This window comes from Pieris napi, chromosome 23 (assembly GCF_905475465.1).
Source record: "Pieris napi chromosome 23, ilPieNapi1.2, whole genome shotgun sequence".
Classification (NCBI taxonomy): domain Eukaryota; kingdom Metazoa; phylum Arthropoda; class Insecta; order Lepidoptera; family Pieridae; genus Pieris; species Pieris napi.
Window position 1 is genome coordinate 5867242 of NC_062256.1, and position 22408 is coordinate 5889649.

General features: G+C 33.6%; 2 protein-coding genes across 8 annotated transcripts in view; one reads left to right on the forward strand and one right to left on the reverse strand.

Annotated features, from left to right (window-relative positions):
• The first annotated feature begins 1184 nt into the window (after positions 1–1184).
• On the forward strand, positions 1185–3928 carry LOC125061280 (CRAL-TRIO domain-containing protein C3H8.02). Of its 2 annotated transcripts, none has more exons than XM_047666640.1 (4): positions 1185–1479; positions 1673–1882; positions 2703–2928; positions 3452–3928. In XM_047666640.1, the coding sequence occupies exons 1-4, from the start codon at positions 1324–1326 to the stop codon at positions 3454–3456; spliced, it is 597 nt and encodes a 198-aa protein (XP_047522596.1). In that variant the 5' UTR covers positions 1185–1323; the 3' UTR covers positions 3457–3928. The 2 variants fall into 2 exon arrangements, with proteins under 2 accessions (XP_047522596.1, XP_047522594.1); XM_047666638.1 differs by having other exon boundaries at positions 2703–2914; positions 3452–3927.
• A 4752-nt stretch (positions 3929–8680) lies between these two features.
• LOC125061267 (tyrosine-protein kinase Btk29A) overlaps positions 8681–22408 on the reverse strand; it is a 29234-nt gene continuing 15506 nt past the window's right edge. For 5 of the 6 annotated variants that reach the window (XM_047666617.1, XM_047666616.1, XM_047666618.1 and 2 more), the window contains 12 exons: positions 21424–21494; positions 20421–20495; positions 19134–19198; positions 18522–18587; positions 18059–18187; positions 17371–17564; positions 15564–15735; positions 14467–14632; positions 13413–13508; positions 11937–12078; positions 10355–10488; positions 8681–9456 (listed from right to left, as the gene is read on the reverse strand). In XM_047666617.1, coding sequence (XP_047522573.1) covers positions 9355–9456; positions 10355–10488; positions 11937–12078; positions 13413–13508; positions 14467–14632; positions 15564–15735; positions 17371–17564; positions 18059–18187; positions 18522–18587; positions 19134–19198; positions 20421–20495; positions 21424–21494 — 1412 coding nt within the window. In that variant the 3' untranslated portion in view covers positions 8681–9354. The remainder of the gene's footprint in view (positions 9457–10354; positions 10489–11936; positions 12079–13412; positions 13509–14466; positions 14633–15563; positions 15736–17370; positions 17565–18058; positions 18188–18521; positions 18588–19133; positions 19199–20420; positions 20496–21423; positions 21495–22408) is intronic. The other variant, XR_007119016.1, reaches the window with a different exon arrangement.

Below are 22408 nucleotides of genomic sequence, written 5' to 3' on the forward strand. Positions count from 1 at the left end.
TTTTATTGTTGCTCCTAAAAGTATTTAATTTATATAATACTTAATTTAATAAAATCTGAAGCATCAAGTAATATATAATTGTAGGGATGTGAAAAAATAATCGATTATTTAAAAAATCGATTAAAATCGATTTTTTTAAAAGTAAAAGTTGATTTTTTACGCGATTTTTATATTTAAAAAAATCGATTAATAATCGATTATTTTTATAATTGAAAATCAATCATAGTCGATTTTTTATCTGCCACCTCCTGACATTATGTCTGGTCTTTTATAACCCGGACCTCGAACTATTAGGGATATTCGATATACAACGATGTTTACAATGCGATACGTTGAATCCGATTCTTTGAAGATGTATTGATATACTCGATGCATTGATGTTTTTTTGTAAAATATCGAAAGGATGATAAAACCAGTTAATTTTACAAAAACGCAAGTTTGAATGGAACACTATAATTTAAAAGTAAAATAAATTTAGACACAAGATTACATACAAATTCATACATACATTAAAAATACAACAAAATTCTACAATGTGCTACTGAAAAGGCATACACTCAGCATTTATCAAATTTCACCTAAAATCTATCAAAACGAGATTAAGTTAATTTCGATTTTTATTATTCTTAAACGTTAATTTGTATTAATAATTTCTATTGTTTAATTTTAATTTAAAAAACCATGAAATATAAAATATTTAGGGTGTTTATTTTGAAATTAATTCAAAAATTAGGAAAAATCGATTAATAAAAAAATCTATTATTTATTAATCGATTTTTCATGCTAAAAAAATAATCGATTTTTTATGCAGAATGTCACATCCCTATATCATTGTCAATTGTCACGTTAATAAAAGGGTTCTCGACTATGGAATCTTCCCGAATTTCAGGAGTAATGAAGTAAGAAGCGGAACATAAATGTGGAGTCTATTTATTTATTTCAAGTCTCCAAAGAATCTACTGTCATTACTGATATTCTTACATACTTGTATATGTGAAATTTATAGTATTTTTATACAATTAATTATATGAATAATTATTGTTACTTTCTTCAGTACCCAAAAGTTTGTGTTTTTATATTTTAGTACTACTCTGGCTCAATTTGTTCCTTTTTATTTAAATCAGAAAACATTTAAGGGGTTTTGACTTTAATTTTAGGGATATTTTTTTTTGGAGGCGGTAACACTGTAATTGATAAGTGCCCGCTGAATGCTGATAAGTGATTAGAATTAAATGAAAAACAAATTCATCTAATAGTATCTTTATTTCAACATACGTCTGTAAAATATTTATTGTATTACGTAGATAAACTTATATAGTAGCAATGGCTGAAGAACAAAAACCAGTGAACGCAGAAGATTTCAAACAGCTTAAAGAAAGAATGAAACTAATTGCTGATGCTGATCCAGCGCAATATCACAATGATTATTCTTTAAAACGATACTTAAGGGCGTTTAAAACAGTTGATAGTGCCTTTCAGGTAAATAATACTTTTAAAAAAAATCAAACAATTTGATAAACTAAATTAGTAAAACAATAATAATGAATAACTATTCATTATTATTAAGTTTATAGATTGTTTTGTATACATATAATCGAAAGTGAAACGAAGCAAAATGCTAAATCATTTTTATGTCGCTTTATGTAAATTAATATATTGGATTGATTTACAGGCAATATTAAAAACCAACAAATGGAGAACAGAATATGGTGTTACAGAGCTCCATGAAAATAAAGAAATTATTGAAAAATATAGCAATAAAGCAAGAGTACTTAGACACAGAGATATGGTGGGAAGACCAATTATCTATATACCAGCTAAGAACCACAGTTCTAGCGACAGAGATATTGATGACTTGACAAAATTTATTGTACATTGTTTAGTAAGTTTTATATATTTATTATAGTATAGTAATGATAGTAAACAAAATTGTGGTGGTTTAAAAATTCTATAAACTTAAATAATTTTGGAAAGGTTGATAGTAATAGTGAAGCGATAAGAATAAAATACTAATTAGCTATTTGTGACTTTCAGTATGCTTGTAAAGTAAACAAATTGTATTTCAAGATTTATTGTGATCATATCTTTGTTGCTAAATCTGATATATTAATTAATATAATAACTGCATAAAATCAGATACTTGCATTGTCTTAACACAAATATAATGCGAAATATGTATCTATATATAACATAGGTTTGATTTTTATGAAACAAATTATTTGAAGTTAGAAGAAATAGAAATAAGACTTCCGAGTTGGCTATTCAAGGCTTACGGTAAATTTTATGCTGCATAGTTCAAATACTTCCTATTATCAGATTAGGTAGCCTGATCAATTTCTTTTAAATACTTGATTTAATTACTAAAGAGCATTTTGAAGAAGTAACACAAGCCTATCAAAGTTAATACACAAAAACAATACAACAAAGAAATCAAAAATTTGAATAATTTTTTACAAATTTATATTAACACAATTCCAATATTTATATAATGATGTAATTTCTTTTGGTCCATGCACATGTTCATGCTGTGAAACATAACCATCCCATTTTTACAGAAGTCCATGTATAAAACAGCATCCATTAATTTTAAAAGATTATAACGGGATTGCAGAAATGTCCCATTGAGAAATTCTGGATGTTTTGTGTAAATATCATTTATGTTCTTGTTCTTAGTAATTGCAAAAGTTAATCCTTAATTTCAGGAAGATGCCAGCAAGAAGTGTTTTGAAGAAGTTGTAGATAATCTATGTATAGTGTTTGATTTGAATAATTTTACACTTTCGTGTATGGACTACCAAGTGCTGAAGAATCTTATTTGGCTGCTGAGTAGACACTATCCGGAACGACTCGGTGTTTGTCTTATAATTAATGCACCAACATTCTTCTCTGGCTGCTGGGCAGTTATTAAAGGATGGTATGTATGGATGTGTATGTGAAATCTTATGACCATACGGGTACCACAAACATTATAGTTTTATAAAGTATTTATATTTGTTAATTCAAACTTTAACTTATCCTACTACCTCCTAAAAATAAAATAAAAAAGGGTGCGTGTACTTATGTACGCGCGTAAGAAGTTATACTTCTTTGGCATTATTAAAAATAGTTTTGATTGCATGCAAATAATTAATTACAATTAAATAATCAAAGACTGGAAAAGCAGTCATTATAGTCAATAAAGTTCTGTTTACATTTGAAAAATTAAATAAATAAATATTTATTATTATTCTCTTACATTAAGTGTAACATAAATTCTATTATTATTCGAATGGGCTATATATTCCGTGGGCAACTTCATTCTGTTAATTTTGTGTCACGGTGCGCGCGCATCGTAAAATTTCACTCTCATAAATTTTTCATAACGCGCCTAAAGAAGTATAACTTCAAATAAATTTATTGTTTAAATTACTGATTGTTTACACGCGAACTAAAACATTATTTTTAATTACAGGCTAGATGAAAACACAGCGAGTAAAGTAACATTTGTAAATTCTGAAATGGATTTATGTCAGTACCTGATACCGGATATCTTGCCCACCGATATGTAACACCTGATAACATGAGATAACATTGTAAATAACTGTAATCTAATAACTAGTCATTCATCTGTGGTCTAACGTTTATTATTATTGTCAATGTCGTTTTTATCGATCTCATGATGTGCTACAGGTCAAAACCTTTTTTGAATATCTTATTTGTCTTAGCTAAATAATAATAATATAAATCTTATAAAGTTTAATGTAATAAATTTGAAGTTGATACTCAAATTTGCTATCATGTCTAGGAAAAATTAATTCCTCCAAATTTGCAAATCAGTACTGATGAACAAGATTTATTTTTAGTATATTCAGAGTATGCACACAAACAAATTGACCTAAGTATTAAATTTGACGATATTACTAAAAGGTAAAAACTTATTAAAAAAAATTATACACTACCTCCCTTTCTAAGATAGTGCATTGAACCTCATTAAAAAAATTGATACTTTAATAGCATAGTCGTTTGGCTATTGTTTATTTTGTGTCCGTCTCGAAGGACCAAACTTTACTGTTCTTAATTTTGATATAGATATTTAATTTCAACAATTTATTAACTACTCACGTACAACAAAAGGATTTTTCTATTAAATTAAGTGCTTATTCAAATCCTGAAGAAAGTTCTTGCTTATAAAAGAAGCAAGGCTGTACAGTGTACATTTCGGCTCATACAATTGATTACCAATAACTAACCGTTAATAAAAGAAGACCCGGTTACTATAATGTTTGTCGTAATGTGTCATCAATGTCTATTAAGCAATTCCTGTTATATTATTTAAAATAATGTTTTAAGGTAATGCTTGGTGTTTTTATATAATACATTCACGTATTATTCTAGAATTCAGTCAGAGATTTAAATAATTTATCTTATATGTTTTTGATTGAGTAATACTTAGTGCTAAGTAAGGCTCGCAATGTTGCCCTAACTACCACCGTTATAAATATATAATAGATACATTGAAGTAATATTGTTCATAAGTTGTTAATATCTATCATAGTATCTTTGTTGTAAGTAATAATTTGTGCTAATCTTGCCATATTTTTAGCTTGTTTATGTATTTCATGATATATCTTTACACCAAAAATTTATAATTTATGGGATATATGTCGGCCATTTTCTGACTGGTTTTTACTAATGTTATAAAAGACTAGTCTAGAACTTCATGTAAAGTGTAAAAAACACGAAATAAAAGAGAATTATTTGAGTAAAGTGCCAGCTCGCGAATAGTAGATAAATTTGGAGTTATAAATTAATTCGCGCTCTCTACATTTTTATAATATCGAAAAACTGTCAAATTTGAATTCATTGTAATACCAAAAAATATGTGACAATTTAGTAACATTCCATTTAAAATATATTATTAATAATCATGAAGTGTGTTTTTTTCTTCATATATCCTTTTTAATAACCAAGGTATGCTTAATGCTTGTTGATTAGAACGATTAGAGTTTAAGACTCTGCGGATAGAAGAAAGAATTTGTCTTCGTCAAATTGTTTTGCCTGTGGAGATACAAATAAGTGATAAAACATTAATGATATCACCCTACCATCGTTTATTGAAAGGATTGTAAGACTCGATTCATACTCTTTCAGAAGACTGAGAGCAGAAGTAAGGCTTGCTGATGTTATGTACCTAATCAATCCTATGATAAAAAATTTTATAGCTGACTTTCATTAAACATATTTACTTTTATTTATTTATAGCCGCGCCAACAAAAAAATATCATATAATATATATATATGTATAAATACTACAAACGATGATATCTACCGATACCTATTAAATATTTCAAGATTTGGATCCCAAATTTACACTCAATTACTTATGTCGTAAAAAAGCGAAACAAGTTATAGCAAAACTTCGCAATCTTGAACTTTCCTTAGATTTAACGACATTAAAGATATCTGCTTATCAATGGCGCCATCCCGCTATTGTTCATTGCTTAAATTAAATCGTAAAAATGAAACAATGCATAATTATATATTTTATTTAAATTTTACAAAATAGGTATACAAATAAACCGCTGTACAAAGCAAACACTATTGTTATACAACATAGCACTTAAATGGTATTGTACTAGTAAATTTTACAAAAAGCATAAACCTAATATGTATTCGGAATACAGTCCTTTGACCGCGAGGCCTCTCTCTCAAAATTTTCTCATATAGTGAGTCAATTGTCGCCGTAAATTCCAACTCAAATCAGACTAGTAATATAAAACATAATCAGTCGAAGAGTATAATTATAAACAAATCATAAGCCCTTTTATAAAACGTAGATCAAACGCGTTACCATGGTTACCGTTATTTGTACATGGAGAAAACTTCGTTGCCATGGTAATAAATCTATATTTGATTCACGTTTTATTAGGCCGAGAACGTATAAGGACCGTTGCTGTTTATTCAATAATAATATTTTTGTTTCACATTCAAGGTTTTTTTGGCATTTCGAAGTACAAAAATATATCGAATAGCAATGAAGGCAAGTATACAAATTGTATGGAGAATTTATGCATTGAACTGTCAAAAATTGATATCGTATCGTGTAAAAATACTTGTCATAACTCGTAGTTTTCTGTTCGTATACTAGAAGTATACAATATCGAAATGTATAAAAAGTAAAAATCCGCTATTTGCACATACTGACTGGCCAATATAAATATACATATGTATTATTAAATTGCAAAAAAGTTGACCTAGTGGCGTCAGCCACTCTCATCCCTGAGATCACAGGTTCTGGGCATACTTCGCTAAAACTTCGTAAAAAGCATGTCTCAAATCCTAAAACCAACGACATATGTCAGACACAAGGGTGTCACCTACTTGTCTATGAAACTAAAATTGTCACGGAAACGAATACAATCGAACACCCATTTAAGGTTGCAGCGCCTCTCGATTAATATAACAATAAATTTAGAAATCAACAGCAGCGGTCCATTACTCTCACCTCACATATACCCGCGTTATAGTTTACCGTTTCAATCATCACAAAATCATTTTTACGGTTACAATTTTTTCTCATATTTCAGCCGATCATTATTAATAAAATTGACCATTTTTCTTAATATGTACTTTCACTGAAAATCAATTATAACTATTCAGATAAGAATAGGATCGATAAACAAACTTTAGTTATGCCTGACAAAACCATTATGCAATGCCAAGTTTTTTTTAAATCTTGTGACAATTGACTATTGACATTGTACTTGACGTTTCTATTCTCATTTGAAGAGTACGTGAGATCCCATCCAAAACGTAATACCGAATACTTAATTCATCTAAAATATGACTAGGTCCTTAAAAATGACGTCATAATTAATCAGTACGATGTGTACGCTATGTCCAAAGGTCTTAGCACGAACTATCATAATAGAAATGTCTATGGAATAGGTAGCGCTCTATGGTAATTGGAACTAAACTTAGTATGTACTAAGTCTATGGAACTAAACGGATGCAATGGTTCGGTATAAAAATTTAAAGGTTTCCCGCTTTTAAATATACATTATGGTCGCGTATACGTTGACGAAACTATCAACACGTTCGTGCTAAGTCCTCTGTAATTCACTACTAGTTTCTGTTTCACTACAACTTAGAGTCTTTCATTATGAGCGGCTACTGATGCTATTTAGTAAATATAGTAATTAAGATTTGTTGAAAGGGGTGGTTTTTCTAGTTAATTATTACTCTTACTCTCCAGAAAAGACGGTCAAACAGACTTCAAAATTTCGAATTGATATTTTTAGGTTTTTGTAAGTCTGTCAGAAGCAAAACCATCTGTTTTATCAGGTTTATTCCAACATTTTTTAAGAACCCTTTTCTTTACTAGTAGCGAATTTGTACTTGCATTTTTCGTAACAATAAAGGAATGTTATAAACAAATTATTCCAAACACAATTAATATACAACACTAACTATATACAGTTAATTTAATGATATGGTTAATGTACATTATTTGAGCTGATTTATTATTAAGTGAATGAAAACGCTAAGAAATGGCGACTAGAAGCTACATCTATGAGTATTTATACTTTGAAATCAAGTTTGCAAAGCGGCAGTGGACGGCCAGTATTAGAGAAAACAGTATGTGGTTACCGAAATTTACGCGTAAAATATAATATATACATAAGTCCTTTATATACTGTACAAAATCGGGTGTGGCTTTTAAATTAGATCAAAGGGTAGACTCAGAGTTTAGACTAGGGAGCGTTCAAGTATTACGTAACGCAATTTGGGGGGAGGGGGGAGTCTTTTGAAACGTTACAGCGCGTTACATGGGCGGGAGGGGGGTTATTTAAACAACGTTACGTAACGTTTTTTATTTTATTAAAAGAACTGGGGGATTAATTGGCAACCCTTTTCGTTTATGTACGGGGAATCCCTTTATTGTATTGTACGTTACTTCTATTTTTGCTTTCCTAAGTTTATGTTTCGGGGAATCTTGTGTCTTTAATGGTCACTTAAATGTTACGTAACGTTAAGGGAGGGGCGGGGGGGTTAAACAGAAAAACGTTATGGTGCGTTACATGGGGGGGGGAGCTTCTAAAATCTTTATAAATTGCGTTACGTAATACATGTGCCGAATACTGTTTATGACACACAGATACTCAAACCTAAGTATCAACTCTGTATACCTAAGGGTGATATTAACGAGACAGGGCGCTAAGTGTGACTCTTGCATACAGGAGTTAGAGTTTGCACTAAATCTCGTTCCCGAGTCACTTAGGGAGCGTTCAAGTATTACGTTAAGCAATTTTTGGAGATTATTGGACCCCCCCCCCATGTAACACGCCGTAACGTTTTTCTGTACCCAATAGTAAAACGTTTCGTGACCACCCAATGACTCTTTATACCTAAAAGTTACCATTATGTGGTGTAAAGTACTGGACAGTCGAAAATAATATTAACAATAACGCGTAATTCAATAACGCCGCGCATCGTAACGTTTTACAAAAGGCCCCCCCCCCCCACCCCTCCCAAAATTCGTTACGTAATACTTGAACGCTCCCTTAGAGACGTATTAGAGGAACATCCTTTTCAACATTTTCGGATTAAACATCAATCAATTGATAATTCATTGATTTATTGATAAAATCCAATGAGTTTAACAATTATTTTTATAAAAACTTGGTTGTTCACATAAAAGATTTAGAATTTTCATACAAATGTGAAAACCACGTATTTCACATAACTGAGATTCAATTATCAACACACTCGACTATAGTAAAATTTGAAGAAATAAATTGATAACGAGATCCGATTACACGTCGAGCGTGCGAAGCTTCATATAATACTGTACTCCAAAAGTAAATTGTCAAAATTTTAAATGACATTTGATAACATTGTTTATAAATTCGCATCTATTAAAATCGAGCATCTTTGGGCGCTTTCAAAATATTTTTGCCGTCAGATTTTAACTTCAAACTAAACGTTTATTAGCTAAAGGTTAATTTGACTGCGTAATAGTAATTCTTACGTAGGCGATGCGTGTACTCTGCGAGCGCGTGGTAATGTAAGCGCGTGTTGGGTCGAGGGACTGACGGGCGTTGCTGGAATTATAGGACTTCCTATACTGGGAATGAGGAAATTGGCACTTAGGTCGCTGGAGAGAACCGGATTACTCGCTACACCCGGATTGCTGGAAATACCGGGTATACCGAGACTTATAGCGGGATTACTGATACCCGGATTACCGGGTATACCGAGACTTATAGCGGGATTACTGATACCCGGATTACCGGGTATACCGAGGTTGGAAATACCAGGGTTGCCAGGCGATACTGGCGGAGTGGGACGCAGCAAACAGAGCAAGAGACGCAGTCAATCAGCGAGTACGGTGTGAGCGATTTGAGCCAATTCTTCTTTGAGCACGCGGAACGAAGGCCGTTCGTCGGGCGCGTGTCGCCAACATGCTCGCATTACCTGTTCATCAAGTACACGTGAATACAAGCAATAATCAGGTTGGACTGCCCCTATCTATAGTACTGTGGGAATCTTCGGGTTGCAAAAGTAAAGTTTCTAGTAAATATTGTTTTTTTTTTTATTTCTACTCTCTTTATTAATTAAATGACTGTAGACTGACAAATATAATATAAATTGTATATGTCGTCGTGATCGTAGAACAATGTCGGATTAAAAAAAAACAAAATCCATTTTTTATCATATTTGGATGTTACATTGACTAAATATTACGGCTACATTAAAAAATAAAAATAACATGTGTTTTAAATTTCAAATTAATTAGTCGGTAAAGTGACGGATTTGATAGAAACATGTGATTATCCTATAAAATTGTGTAATTTAATGTTATTATTTTTATTTTGTTTCAAAATAAAATTTGTTTTGTTGGCTTGTCTGCCAATTTTCATAATAACAGAATATGAATTAAAATAGTTATGACAAAAACTAACATGATTATATTATTTTGAAATAGCTGCCCTGAAAGTTTACTATTTGTCAGATCCGTCACTATTCTACGACTATGACGATGTAAGTCACCAGCTCGAAGATTGGGTCCGACTATTAACACCAATTGACCTAGTCCCATGCTTAGCTGGTGAAGCTTGTGTTACGGGTACTAGGCAACGGATATACATACATATTATAGATAGACATATAAATACATATTTAAACACCCAAGACCTAAGCACAACACCAAATGCTCATCACATCGATGTTTGTCTCAGCCGGGGATCGAACCCGGGACCCATGGATTCGCATTCAGGGGTACTAACTACCAGACCAATGAGCCGTCAATTATAAAAATGAATTCATATTTAATCAAAAACCTATTTTGTTGCGTAATAGTACTGAAACTCACATTATATATCTCATTCAAACATCCCTTGGGCTTCTCCAGCACTTGCCCCCTCTGAACCATTTCTACCACTTCCGAGTTCTTCATCCGTCCATACGGCACTTTGCCGCACGTGAAGACTTCCCACATCAGTACTCCTGCAATTAAGAACCTAATGAAAACCTAGATGTAAAAACTGTCGTAAGATTTGTTAAGATAAGTTTCACGCCCCTCTTTTGACCGAGTTCCCATCTCGTTTTTGGGACCCATTTCGTTTTTGGGACCCATTTCGTTACAGTTTTGTTTATAGTCAGATCCTCGCATGGTGTGTGTTCCCGTCCATTTCATTTGTCCTTTTGAATACTCGTAAAGTGTTTTCTTAAAAAAGTCGTGCGTACAAAGTACACATATTAAGAAGTGAAACTTCTTTGTAAATTAATTATTGAGTAATTAAGCTGCCCAAATCACACACATTTTGCCAGTCTTTCTATATTAAGGAATGATACTAAGGCTAATAAAATACCATAACTAAAATAAGTTGTTGTTATGTATTTAGAAATACAACCATAAATTACCAAACAATATAACAAATTCATTATTATCATAATTGCTAACTTGTGTCCACATTTTCTAAAATACCCTAATAAAATTACAAAACCATCAAAAAAAATGTAATTTAGTTACTTAATAAAATAATAATGATACTGATATATATGTTAAAAACACCATTGGTATTCAAGTCTCAATCGCTTTCTCCCTCTTCTTTGACAAAAACGCTGCACATGTTCGTGACGTTCCGTAAAAAATTTACCCTCATGCGCCTAAATAAGTTTCCCTTCAATAAATAGTAAACTTCTAACCTAGACTGTACGAAATACATAATTTTAATTTAATAAAATTTGATGTCCATCCAAAATATTTCTACTCGGCCGATCGTCACATTTTTTGGTTAGTGACTGCTTAATTTTTCTCGGGTTATGTTAGACGCATTATTTGTTAATAGTTAATTTATAACTTTATAGTGAGTGTATTGTGCGATTTTTGTGAACTATTGTGAGGCAAGGTATCAGTATCAGTCTAGCCTCTCTTCGTTCCCAAACTAAAACTATTTCTCTAAATCCTAGCGACTGTAAGTGCGTGCTCCTATTTCATCATGCCTCCTGCTGATAGATAAGTCCTTGGTTTATTTTTTAATTTATGTTATTATTATTAATTACTTAATATGTCATGTGGAACAAGGTGTAATGGTTGCAGCTCCTTACAAACGTTGTGTAAAAAAATGGCGATAAAAAAGAGTGCTGGAGAGTTTATTTCCAGTTCTTCTCTTCTGTTCTACGAACTGGCACTAAATGTAAAATTAGAAGCATTAATATGTATTTCTTTACTGACGAGTCATAAGTGTACATTATATAACTATATGATTAAATAATTTCTTACTTTACTGATAATTGCGTGCCTTTCTTCTTGGTAAGGATACATCGTAACGAGGAGTGTACTCAGGACTTATTATTTTAGTATAATTTGTGTATCGACAGCCACCGAACCATTATTTGTGGTACATAGACGATAGCACTTTTGATGCAAAATTAAATACAACGTTACATACCAAACGCCCAAACATCGGATTTAGAGGAGAATCTCGTATAGTTGAGGACTTCGGGCGGCGCCCATTTTATTGGGAACTTGGTACCGCCAGAACTCGTGTACTGGTCGTCAAGGACATACCGAGCCAGGCCAAAATCTGCTACCTATAAAGAAATTACTATATATAGCAAAGTAGTACGTAAACTGAAAACCTCAAAGACAAAGATGGTTATAACAACTCATAAAGAGGTAAAGACTCACTTACATAATAATATATAATAAGTAAAGGACGTAAACTACAACTATTATTTTTTGTATTTAAAAATATACTTAAATAATCTTAATATATATAAATTACGTGTCACGTTATTTTTCCGCTATGGACTCCTAAACTACCGAACCGATATCAATCAAATTTGCACACCATATGTAGTTTGATCTAACTTAAAAGATAGGATAGCTCACATCTCAATTTATACCCGCAATATTATTTTATTGCAAATTATTTGTTTATTATTTGATAGTCACAATTCTAACAAATGGCACTGTTTTGAAAGTACCAACGTTTCACATAAGCTACAATTTAATGGCATAACCACCAAAAAAGCATGGTGGATTGGTGTTCTCCTACCGTTTCTCTTGAATAGTTTACTACTATGTAATATAACAAAAACCTTAGCCGCAGCAACGCTTGGCCGGTCTGCCAGTTAAAATTAAAAATAAAGTAAAATTCATATGGGGTTTGTGTCTCAAAAGAAAGTTTACATTCATTTATTTAGCGTTATGTGAAAATGTTAGACTTCTTGGTGCCTAAACTACAAGACTTTCCTGGCTATAACCAAAGAACATGGTTCCAGCAGGACGGAGCAACGTCACACACGTCCAATACGTCTCTGCCACGAGTTCGTGAAATTTTCTCAGGCAAATTGATCTCCAGGAGAGGTTACATAAATTGGCCTCCACGCAGTCCTGATTTAACCCCTATGGATTTTTTATGGGGTTATCTTAAATCTAAAGTCTACGCCAATAAGCCGACTTCTCTGGCGCAATTAAAAGAAAATATCAGTCACGAAATGGCAGCCATTGAGTCCACCTAACGAGCCGTCGTAAGTAATTTTATTAAATGAGTTCCGCGAACGCGAGGGTCTACATTTTGACAGTATTATTTTTAAGAAATAAATTTCCAAAATTTGTATTTTAATAATGAATAAACCCTTTTTTGCTACACGACTTATTTTTTTTAATAAATCAACTAAATATGAACTTCCTTTTGGGACATCCTGTATATAACTGGGCATAAAAAAGGGACCACTTTTTTTATGTACATGAACTACTTTGGTATGGTTGTCAAATGTTGACTAATTAATATGAAGTATTACATTGTGTGGTGAGAATGGAAAACAAAATAATGTCGTATTCCATTTGATTCTGATTGATTATATTAAAACCAACCCACGATATCTTCTCATTTTCCATTCTCACCTTCCAGTAGACTTACTTTGACAACATTTTCATCTCCAACCAAACAATTCCTCGCGGCCAAATCCCGATGAATGTAGTTATGCCTCTCTAAGTACGACATACCTTTGCACACCTGAAAAAATAATTATTTTATAATATTATAAAATATTTAATGGTAATGTAACCAATAATCGTGTATCCCTTAATGAAGGGCGTAAAATGGAAGAGAAGAACTGGCAATAAACTCTATATCTGGTACTCTTATTGTACCTTTATTTTATACATATATGTATTTATTGTATATATTTTAAACATTACACGTTTATGTTTAACTAAATTGTCATACATTTGAGATAAGAGTTTGTAACATATACCGTAGATTTAGTACTACGTATGATGTGGTGAACTTTAATAAATAAAAAAATAATGTTGGCCTAGTGGCCTCAGCGTGCGACTCTCATCCCTGAGGTCGTAGGTTCGATACCCGGTTGTGCAGCAATGGACTTTCTATGTGCGCATTTAACATTCACTCGAACGGTGAAGGAAAACATCGTGAGGAAACCGGCTTGCCTTAGACCCAAAAAGTCGACCAATGTCAGACACCGGAGGCTGATCACTTACGTGCCTATTAGATTTACAAATTATCATAAAACAGGTACAGAAATCTGAGGTCCAGACCTAAAAAGGTTGTAGCGCTACTCATTAATTTTTTAAATAAAAAAAAAGCAGTGCAGTCTGAGTAGTAGCGTGTATCTCTCAACTCTGGCTGTCTTTTCAACACTCAATTGTACGGTGAAGGAAAAAAAGGGTGCGTGTACTTACGTACGCGCGTAAGAAGTTATTCTTCTTTGGCATTATTAAAAATAGTTTTTGATTGCATGCAAATAATTAATTACAATTAAATAATCAAAGACTGGAAAAGGAGTCATTATAGTCAATAAAGTTCAGTTTACATTTGAAAAAATAAATAAATATTTATTATAATTCTCTTACATTAAGTGTAACATAAATTCTATTATTATTCGAATGTTGTTTTTAAAAATCTTGTAGTTGTGATGTCATGTTATCCTATTGATAAATAAATAGTTTACCTGTATACACATATCGAGCAGAACAGCAGGGCCGAGCTGGTCTGGAGACGTGCGTCGCAGGTAGTTGAACAATGACCCATGTCGCATATATTCAGTTACTATGTATATCGGTCTGTGCTTTGAACACACGCCGTATAGCTGTACTAAGTTCTGATGCTGGAGTTTGCTGGAAGTAAAAGACTTGGTAATGGCGTATTACCTTAACCCTTAGGCTAAGAGACATCCTTGGTAATAGTGCGTGGGCACTGTCCAACAATTTTAAATAAGTAATTTAAAAAAAAAGTGCGTGCGTGCACATGTGAGAACTGAAACTTCTTTGGCAAACTAATTTAAGTCTTGTTCATATTTATACAAATCTAAAACTTTAGATTTCCGATACTTAGAGGGAGGGAAAAAGGAAGATATGTTAGGAATTTAATGAATTTAATTGTCATTAAAATATTAATTGTCGATAATTAATACATATATAGTATATACATATAATTTTTTTTATATGTATTTCTTCGATAATTAAAACACGCGGCATTTTAATTTACCATTCGTCATTGGAGATTTCAATAAATGATTTTGCATAAAAACTAAACTACTAATATTTCATAATTTCTCTTAAAATTTATAAATTTTTTACAAACTGTCACGAAGATGTGTAGCGTTTTTGCGAAAAAAAGGGAGAGAGCGATTGAGACCGATTGAGAGAGAGTGAGAAGGGCGAATTACCTTATAGAAATTCTATTTTTAAAATTAAAATTTCGTAAAGAGAATTTATGAAATATTAGCATTTTATATTTTATGCAAAATAATTTATTGAAATCTCAGTAAATCTTAATGTGTACTTTGTACGCATGCACACTTTAGTTTTAGGTTCATTGTTCTAGTAAAAATGATTTTTTAAAACTTCATTTAAGACTCAAATTTCATATGTAAAGACCATGGTAAGGAATTGTTAACTAACGTAATATAATATTACAATATTACTCAATAATATCAAATAAAATCTCAAGAATTATGAACCAAGAGACCTCCAGTTAAAACTGGTTCAAACTAAATTGTCCGTATAGCCGTCTCTATCATTTCTGTGCAATCAGACAAGGACTTACGTCATAACCTTGGCCTCATCAATGAAGTCGTCTTCAGACATCGTCCCCTCCTTCATCATCTTGACAGCAGTGTCAATTCTTCCTCGCCACTTACCGCGACGTACAACGCCGAATTGACCAGCCCCTAATTCTTCTAATAATACTAATTCCGACGGATCTATCTCCCACTTATCTGAAAAATAAATATTCATACATATTTTTAAAAGCTCTGGTATAAATAACATCGAATATGTAACAATTATATAACAAAAAAACCGGCAACGCACTCGCGAGCCCTCTGGTGATTGAAGGTGTCCATGGGCATATGGGATATCACTTAACATTAGGCGAGCCTCCTGTCCGTTTCCCCGTTTTTTTTTTGACGTGATAACGTCTTTAAAATCGTTTTAGTCGAGTGACATGTTCAGAAACTTGTGTCACACCAAAACCTCACGAGCGCGATCGCAGGTATAACGAGAGAGAGAGACGGACCGATCTCCCGTCTCATCCCGAGCGCTGCCAGTCATTCCGTGAATGTATGAAGAAAAATGTATATCATAGTCGAATAAGTAAACTTGTCATTTTACACCCGAAATTTATCATCAAAAGTGTGAATAAAACGATAGATGTAATTTAAAATTTGAAAAAATTGTTATCTTCATTAATTCCTTACTTCCCAAAAACTTATATCACCAATAAGACGTTATCACGTAAACATCTCGATCGTAAACCTACTTTACAAACAACCAATATTTATATTTATACTCCAAAAAAAAAGACTATGCCGCATTACCCTAAAGAAACTATGCCGCAAGTATAAAGCGTTTTGCATTTTGAAAATTATTGATTATGCATAAAGATTAGATGAAATAAAGATTAAATCGTCATTTTATTCCATTTAGGGAGCGTTCAAGTATCACGTAACGCAATTTTTGGAGATCATTGACCCTCCCACCCCCATGTAACGCGCCGTAACTTTTTCTGTACCCAATAGTAAAACGTTTCGTGACCACCCAGTGACTCTTTATACCTAAAAGTTACCATTATGTGGTGTAAAGTACTGGAAAGTCGAAAATAATATTTACAATAACGCGTAATACAATCCCCGCCCCGCATCGTAACGTTTAACAAAAGGAACCCCCCCCCCAATCTTCGCTACGTAATACTTGAACGCTCCCTTAGCCATTATAGCCAAAATAGTTAACCATAACTACAATAAAAATTGATAGTTTATTTCAAATGCACATTTGGTAATAATAAATTGATTCCTAAATGAAAATAGATACTTTTATCACTTCTGGTATTTAAATTATATAATAGTCTTTAACGCGACATACATCATTTGGACAAAGGGGCTTTCATAAAATACGTTCGCATAGAAGGGGAGGGGAGGGGTCTGGCTGAGTGTGACAAGATGTGACAAGGGGGAACGGGGGGTATACGGCAACATGACGTTCGACGTTTATTATTATGGACTTCTGAATAATAGACATATTATTTATTATTTATATGTTCGTTATAAAAGATATTTATTAATTTATTTCAATTTTATTACAACTTAATAAATATTTTTAATTTTCAGTAGGTGTGTATATATGTGTACTATCATTTAGAATTTATCATACTCAGCAGGGGGGGGTCCTTAGTTTTTGTGACGAAATATTTCTAGGGGGGTCACAGAACGTGTGACACAGCGTTACAATAGGGGGTGAGGGGTCAAAAAAAGCTGATTTTAGTGTGACGTATTTTATTAATGGCCCCAAATATTATTTTAATCCTGGGCAGACGAAGTCGCAGGCACCAGCTAGTATCACAATAAAGGTCTTACCGTGCGATAGTCCAGCCGTGGGCGGGGCAGGGCGATCGCAGGGCGTGGCCTTGAGTCGCGAGCAGAGTCCGCCACTATTATGCCTGTGGTAGTTGATCAGGTCCGGAATTGTCGGACAGCAATGCTTATCCGAGAGGTAGAATTCGCCCCGTCCGTTGTGCTTTATGTGGTAATGTTTGGTTTGGGGGTGAGTGCTGCAATTGATAATTCAAGTTTAAGCAGCCGGCCTATATGGCACCTATTTGATGGCTCGTTCATAGCAAGTCAGAAAGCTTACTGCTTGACGTGAGGAATATTTTCGGTAGTTAAATGTCGATTCTAGATTTTTTTTAAGTCACTGTGTCGCTACAACCTTTTTAGGTCTGGGCCTCAGATTTCTGTATCTGTTTCATGATTATTCGTTAATCTAACCGGCAAGTCGGTGATCAGCCTCCTGAGTCCGACGCTGTCGACTTTTTGGGTCTAAGGCAAGCCGGTTTCCTCACGATGTTTTCCTTCACCGTTCGAGCGAATGTTAAATGTGCACATAGAAAGAAAGTCCATTGGTGCACAGCAAGGGATCGAACCTACAACCTACAACCTCAAGGAAGAGAGTCGCACTCGTTTAATTTGGCACGCAATCCATTGATAACAGGAACCCCTAAGATAAAAGTTGGTGAAACCACTCTGCTCTCTATGTAATACTTACACTTTGGTATACAGTGAAAGCGTGTACATTCCCTTGGTAGAAGAGTTGCGTACAACAAAACATCCTTCCTTATCTTCTTGCTTGAGGAGAGATTCAGCTCGCTGTCGTGACATTTCACCAACGTACCATCTGAAAAGTGGATATAAAATTCTGGTGTCATTAAAATCCTCCGGACTTAGATCGTAAACAATTTATCAAACCCCTTATCTAGTTTTTTTTTTTTTAATAGAACAGGGGGCAAGAGGGCAAACGGGCAAGAGGCTCATCTGAAGTTAAGTGATACCGCCGCCCATTGCAAAGGGGCCGTTATTACGTAAGCCAGATTTACTGCAATTTATAACATCACCCCCCCCACCACATAATAATTTTAGTAATTTGTCCCGTTGTGAAAAGGAAATACTTAAAAAAAACAGTATGTCTGTGGTAATGATCGACTCTGAGTATTAATTAAAAAAATACTTACTCGTATTTTTGCAATCCTATCGTTTCCTTTTCCTTAACATAATTACTTGGAATATATCCAACGGACCTGAAAATTATAAATATAATTCAATAGCGATAGGAATTACTGTAGGAACTCATTGATCTATCAAGTCTCGGGTTCGAATCCCAGACGGGAAATTAAAACACCAACCTCAATAGAGATAAACATAGACGAATCAGCTCGAAGTTAATCATTCTCGACTTCACTTGAACACACAAAAACTTCATCAAAGTCTATACAGACGTTTAGGAGTATAATTACGAACACATGCACAGAAGATATAATATATACCAGCTGTTTATTTGCTGTATAGATAAATAACCTAGATACCGACTGAAGCGCCATATGCGCTTAGTTTATCTAAACCGTCCAGGGCGCCACACAAACGCATACAAAAAATTCATTCAAATCGGTCTAGCCGTTTAAGAGTTCAGTGACATACACTCGTACAGTAGAATTATATATAATTATATATAAATATATTTATAACATAGATTGTATACATTGAGACTAAAATAATACTTTTATTAGTAATTAAGTAACCAAAATATCAACAAAAAACTATGTTACAATTTATTTCGATTATCTCACCCATTTTCATCTTTCACTTTCCACCAATGCTCTTGCGAATCGTCTATCACTTCATATTCTGCACCCTGAAACATTATTTGACATTAACTGCGGTTTTACCAATAACTTTTTAGGTCATGGCCTCAGATATCTGTATCTGTTCTGTGATCATTTTTAATAGGCAAGTAGGCTAAGGCATGCCGGTTTCCTCACGATGTTTTCGTTCACCGTACTAACGAGTTTTAAATGCGCACATAGAAAGTCAATAGGTGCACAGACGGGGATCGAAGTTACGACTCCAGTGATGAGAGTCGCACGTTTAAACCACTAGGCTTTGTGGTTTTACCTGCGTGAATTTCGGCCATACTCATATCAAATCAAAATCATTCATTCATATAGGAAACACAATGTACACTTATGAACGTCAAAAAAGAAATACATATTAAATTTTTCTAATTTCACATTTACTGCCAGTTCTCAAATCAAGGGCGTAGAACGGAAGAGAAGAACTGGCAATAAACTCTCCGCCACTCATTTAATCGCCAAGTTTTTTGTTTTACACAATTTTTGTGAGGAGCAACCATTTTTTTTTTTTAAAGACAATTCACACCAATTGACCTAGTCCCATGCTAAGCTGGTGAAGCTTGTGTTATGGGTACTAGGCAACGGATATACATACATATTATAGATAGATAGACATATAAATACATATAAACACCCAAGACCTAAGCACAACACCAAATGCTCATCACATCGATGTTCGTCTCAGCCGGGGATCGAACCCGGGACCCATGGATTCGCAGTCAGGGGTACTAGCCACTAGACCAATGAGTCGTCAAATTACACCAATTACACCACACTTGAAGCCAATATGAGCCCTTTAGTGTTTACCACACTCATAAATTGTAATTTAACATTCTCGTTTCCGATAATGTCCAATAACATAATAAGTTAAGTTCGTTTTTTGTTAATCCATCGTCGCAAACCCACTACCACTTTAGTTATAAGCTCATGTTTCAAACAATTAAAGCCAGTTGTTACCCAGCTTCAAACAAAGTGTTTTTTTTTTATAGAACAGGGGGCAGGAGGCTCAACTGATGATAAGATACCGCCGCCCATGGACACTCTCAATGCCAGGAGGATCGCGAGTGCGTTGCCGGCCTTTTAAGAATTGGTACGCTCTTTTCTTGAAGGACCCTAAGTCGAATTGGTTCGGAAATACTTCAGTGGTACTTTAGTAGTTTCGGTAGTACTTTATTTGAACATATCCATACTACAAACGCCACCGAACTTAACTAGCTTTATTACCTTTTCCAAAGAGAGATCTCCACTTTCAATTGCCTTGAAAGGGTACAGAGCTACGACAACTTTGGTCCGCTTTTCCTAGAAAAACAAAAAAAAATGTAAAGATATTATCATGAGCTATCTTCTTCATCAATGGACGTGGTTCTCTCATCTCCAACTCGACAGGCATTGAGGCTTTTGCAGCCTACATGCTTTGGGATGTCGACTGTCTATCGGCCAGGCAGTTTGTTCTGCCGTCTCTATTTAAAGAGTTTTCGAGTCTTGTCCATGCGCGACCACCACCATTTTAAGGTCCGAACATCAATTAGTATTAATACTATACACCAGAAATATGTATTGAATAGTCTTTGTTCTTAGAATTAGGTCATTATAACATTTTTTTGATGAGACAGGAAGCCAATCTGACAGTCTGGCAAGACGTTGTCGGAAAACTATGACTAAACAAGATTTATTGGTTTATAAGTTTTGTTTAAATACTGTAATGTTTAAGTTATCATATGTAAGTCCTTAATTATGTTAATATCTTTTTGAAATTAAAATATCATTAATATTTAAGCTTCTTCTAAAATCAATGATTTCTTTGACATTTTGCAATTTGCCTGTCCAGGGATAACACATTCTAAAGGTAATAAATCGTGCGTGTACGTAGACGCGTTAGAACTTATACTTCTTTGGCGTAACAAGATAACTTTACAAAAAATTTATTCTACGTTTGTAGAAAAAACTAAAATGTTGACTATAGCTAACTTTAGGGTGTCGGTTTTTTGGGACGGTGTGCGCGCGCATCGTAAAAAAATATCATTTTTCTCTAACGCGCCAAAAGATGTATTTAACTTAAAAAAAATAAAGTTTTCGAATTTATTTCTTACAAATATACAAAAATGTTAGACCCGTGTTCTAGAACGTCAATCAAACTTAAGTTTCAATAGAAGTCAAACCATTTTTCTGTGTGAAATTTGACATATTGGACAGTGCCCAAGATTGACCTATAGATAAAACTACTCACTTTGGGTTTAGCTGATGGCGTCCCTGGAGGTCCACTCCCTCCTCCGGGCATCGTGACAGCCGCCGTGACCGCTGTAATAATATTAATTTATGAAAAAACACAAGCTTTTATTATCAAGTAACAATATAATATATTTTTTTTTATGATTGGACAATTCACACCAAATGACCTAGTCCCATGCTAAGCTGGTGAAGCTTGTGTTATGGGTACTAGGCAACGGATTTACATACATATTGTAGATAGATAGACATATAAATACATATTTAAACACCCAAGACCTAAGCACAACACCAAATGCTCATCACATCGATGTTTGTCTCAGCCGGGGATCGAACCCGGGACCCATGGATTCGCAGTCAGGGGTACTAACCACTAGACTAATGAGCCGTCAAATTTAATTTAATAGTTTAAAAAAATAGCAATACTATTCCAGATCCGAATTTTGAGCATTAACATTTATATGAATTATTTGTTTTATTTGTAAAATTATTTATTTATTAACTTCGTTGCATACAGAAATATAATACAATTGACATAATTAAATGAAAAGGAGGGCAACTGGCGGCCTTATAGCGAGCGATCTCTTCCATGCAGCCAAAATAGATAAGGTACGCAAGAACTGCATACATAATACATATAGTTATTTAGACAGAATTAAAACAGGAACAAAAAACTAAACTAAAAAGGACACATGAAAAAGAAGTGCACATGAATTACGATACTTTTAGATCAGTTTCACATCAGTTAGTACGAAAGTTAGGGATTCGATGTGGACAGGTAATGTTTGTACAGTAGAGATTTAAAGGAAGATAGAGAAGGAACTAAGCGATTATATTTTTATTTATTATTAATTGTTGTTGTTTTTTTTTTTGAGTTGTGTAATTTGTTCATTATTTACAGTTCACCACTAAAATCAAGCGTAGGTACAAAGGACGAGAATTCCTAGGTATTAGTTCTCTGCCATTCATAATAATCACCAAGTTTT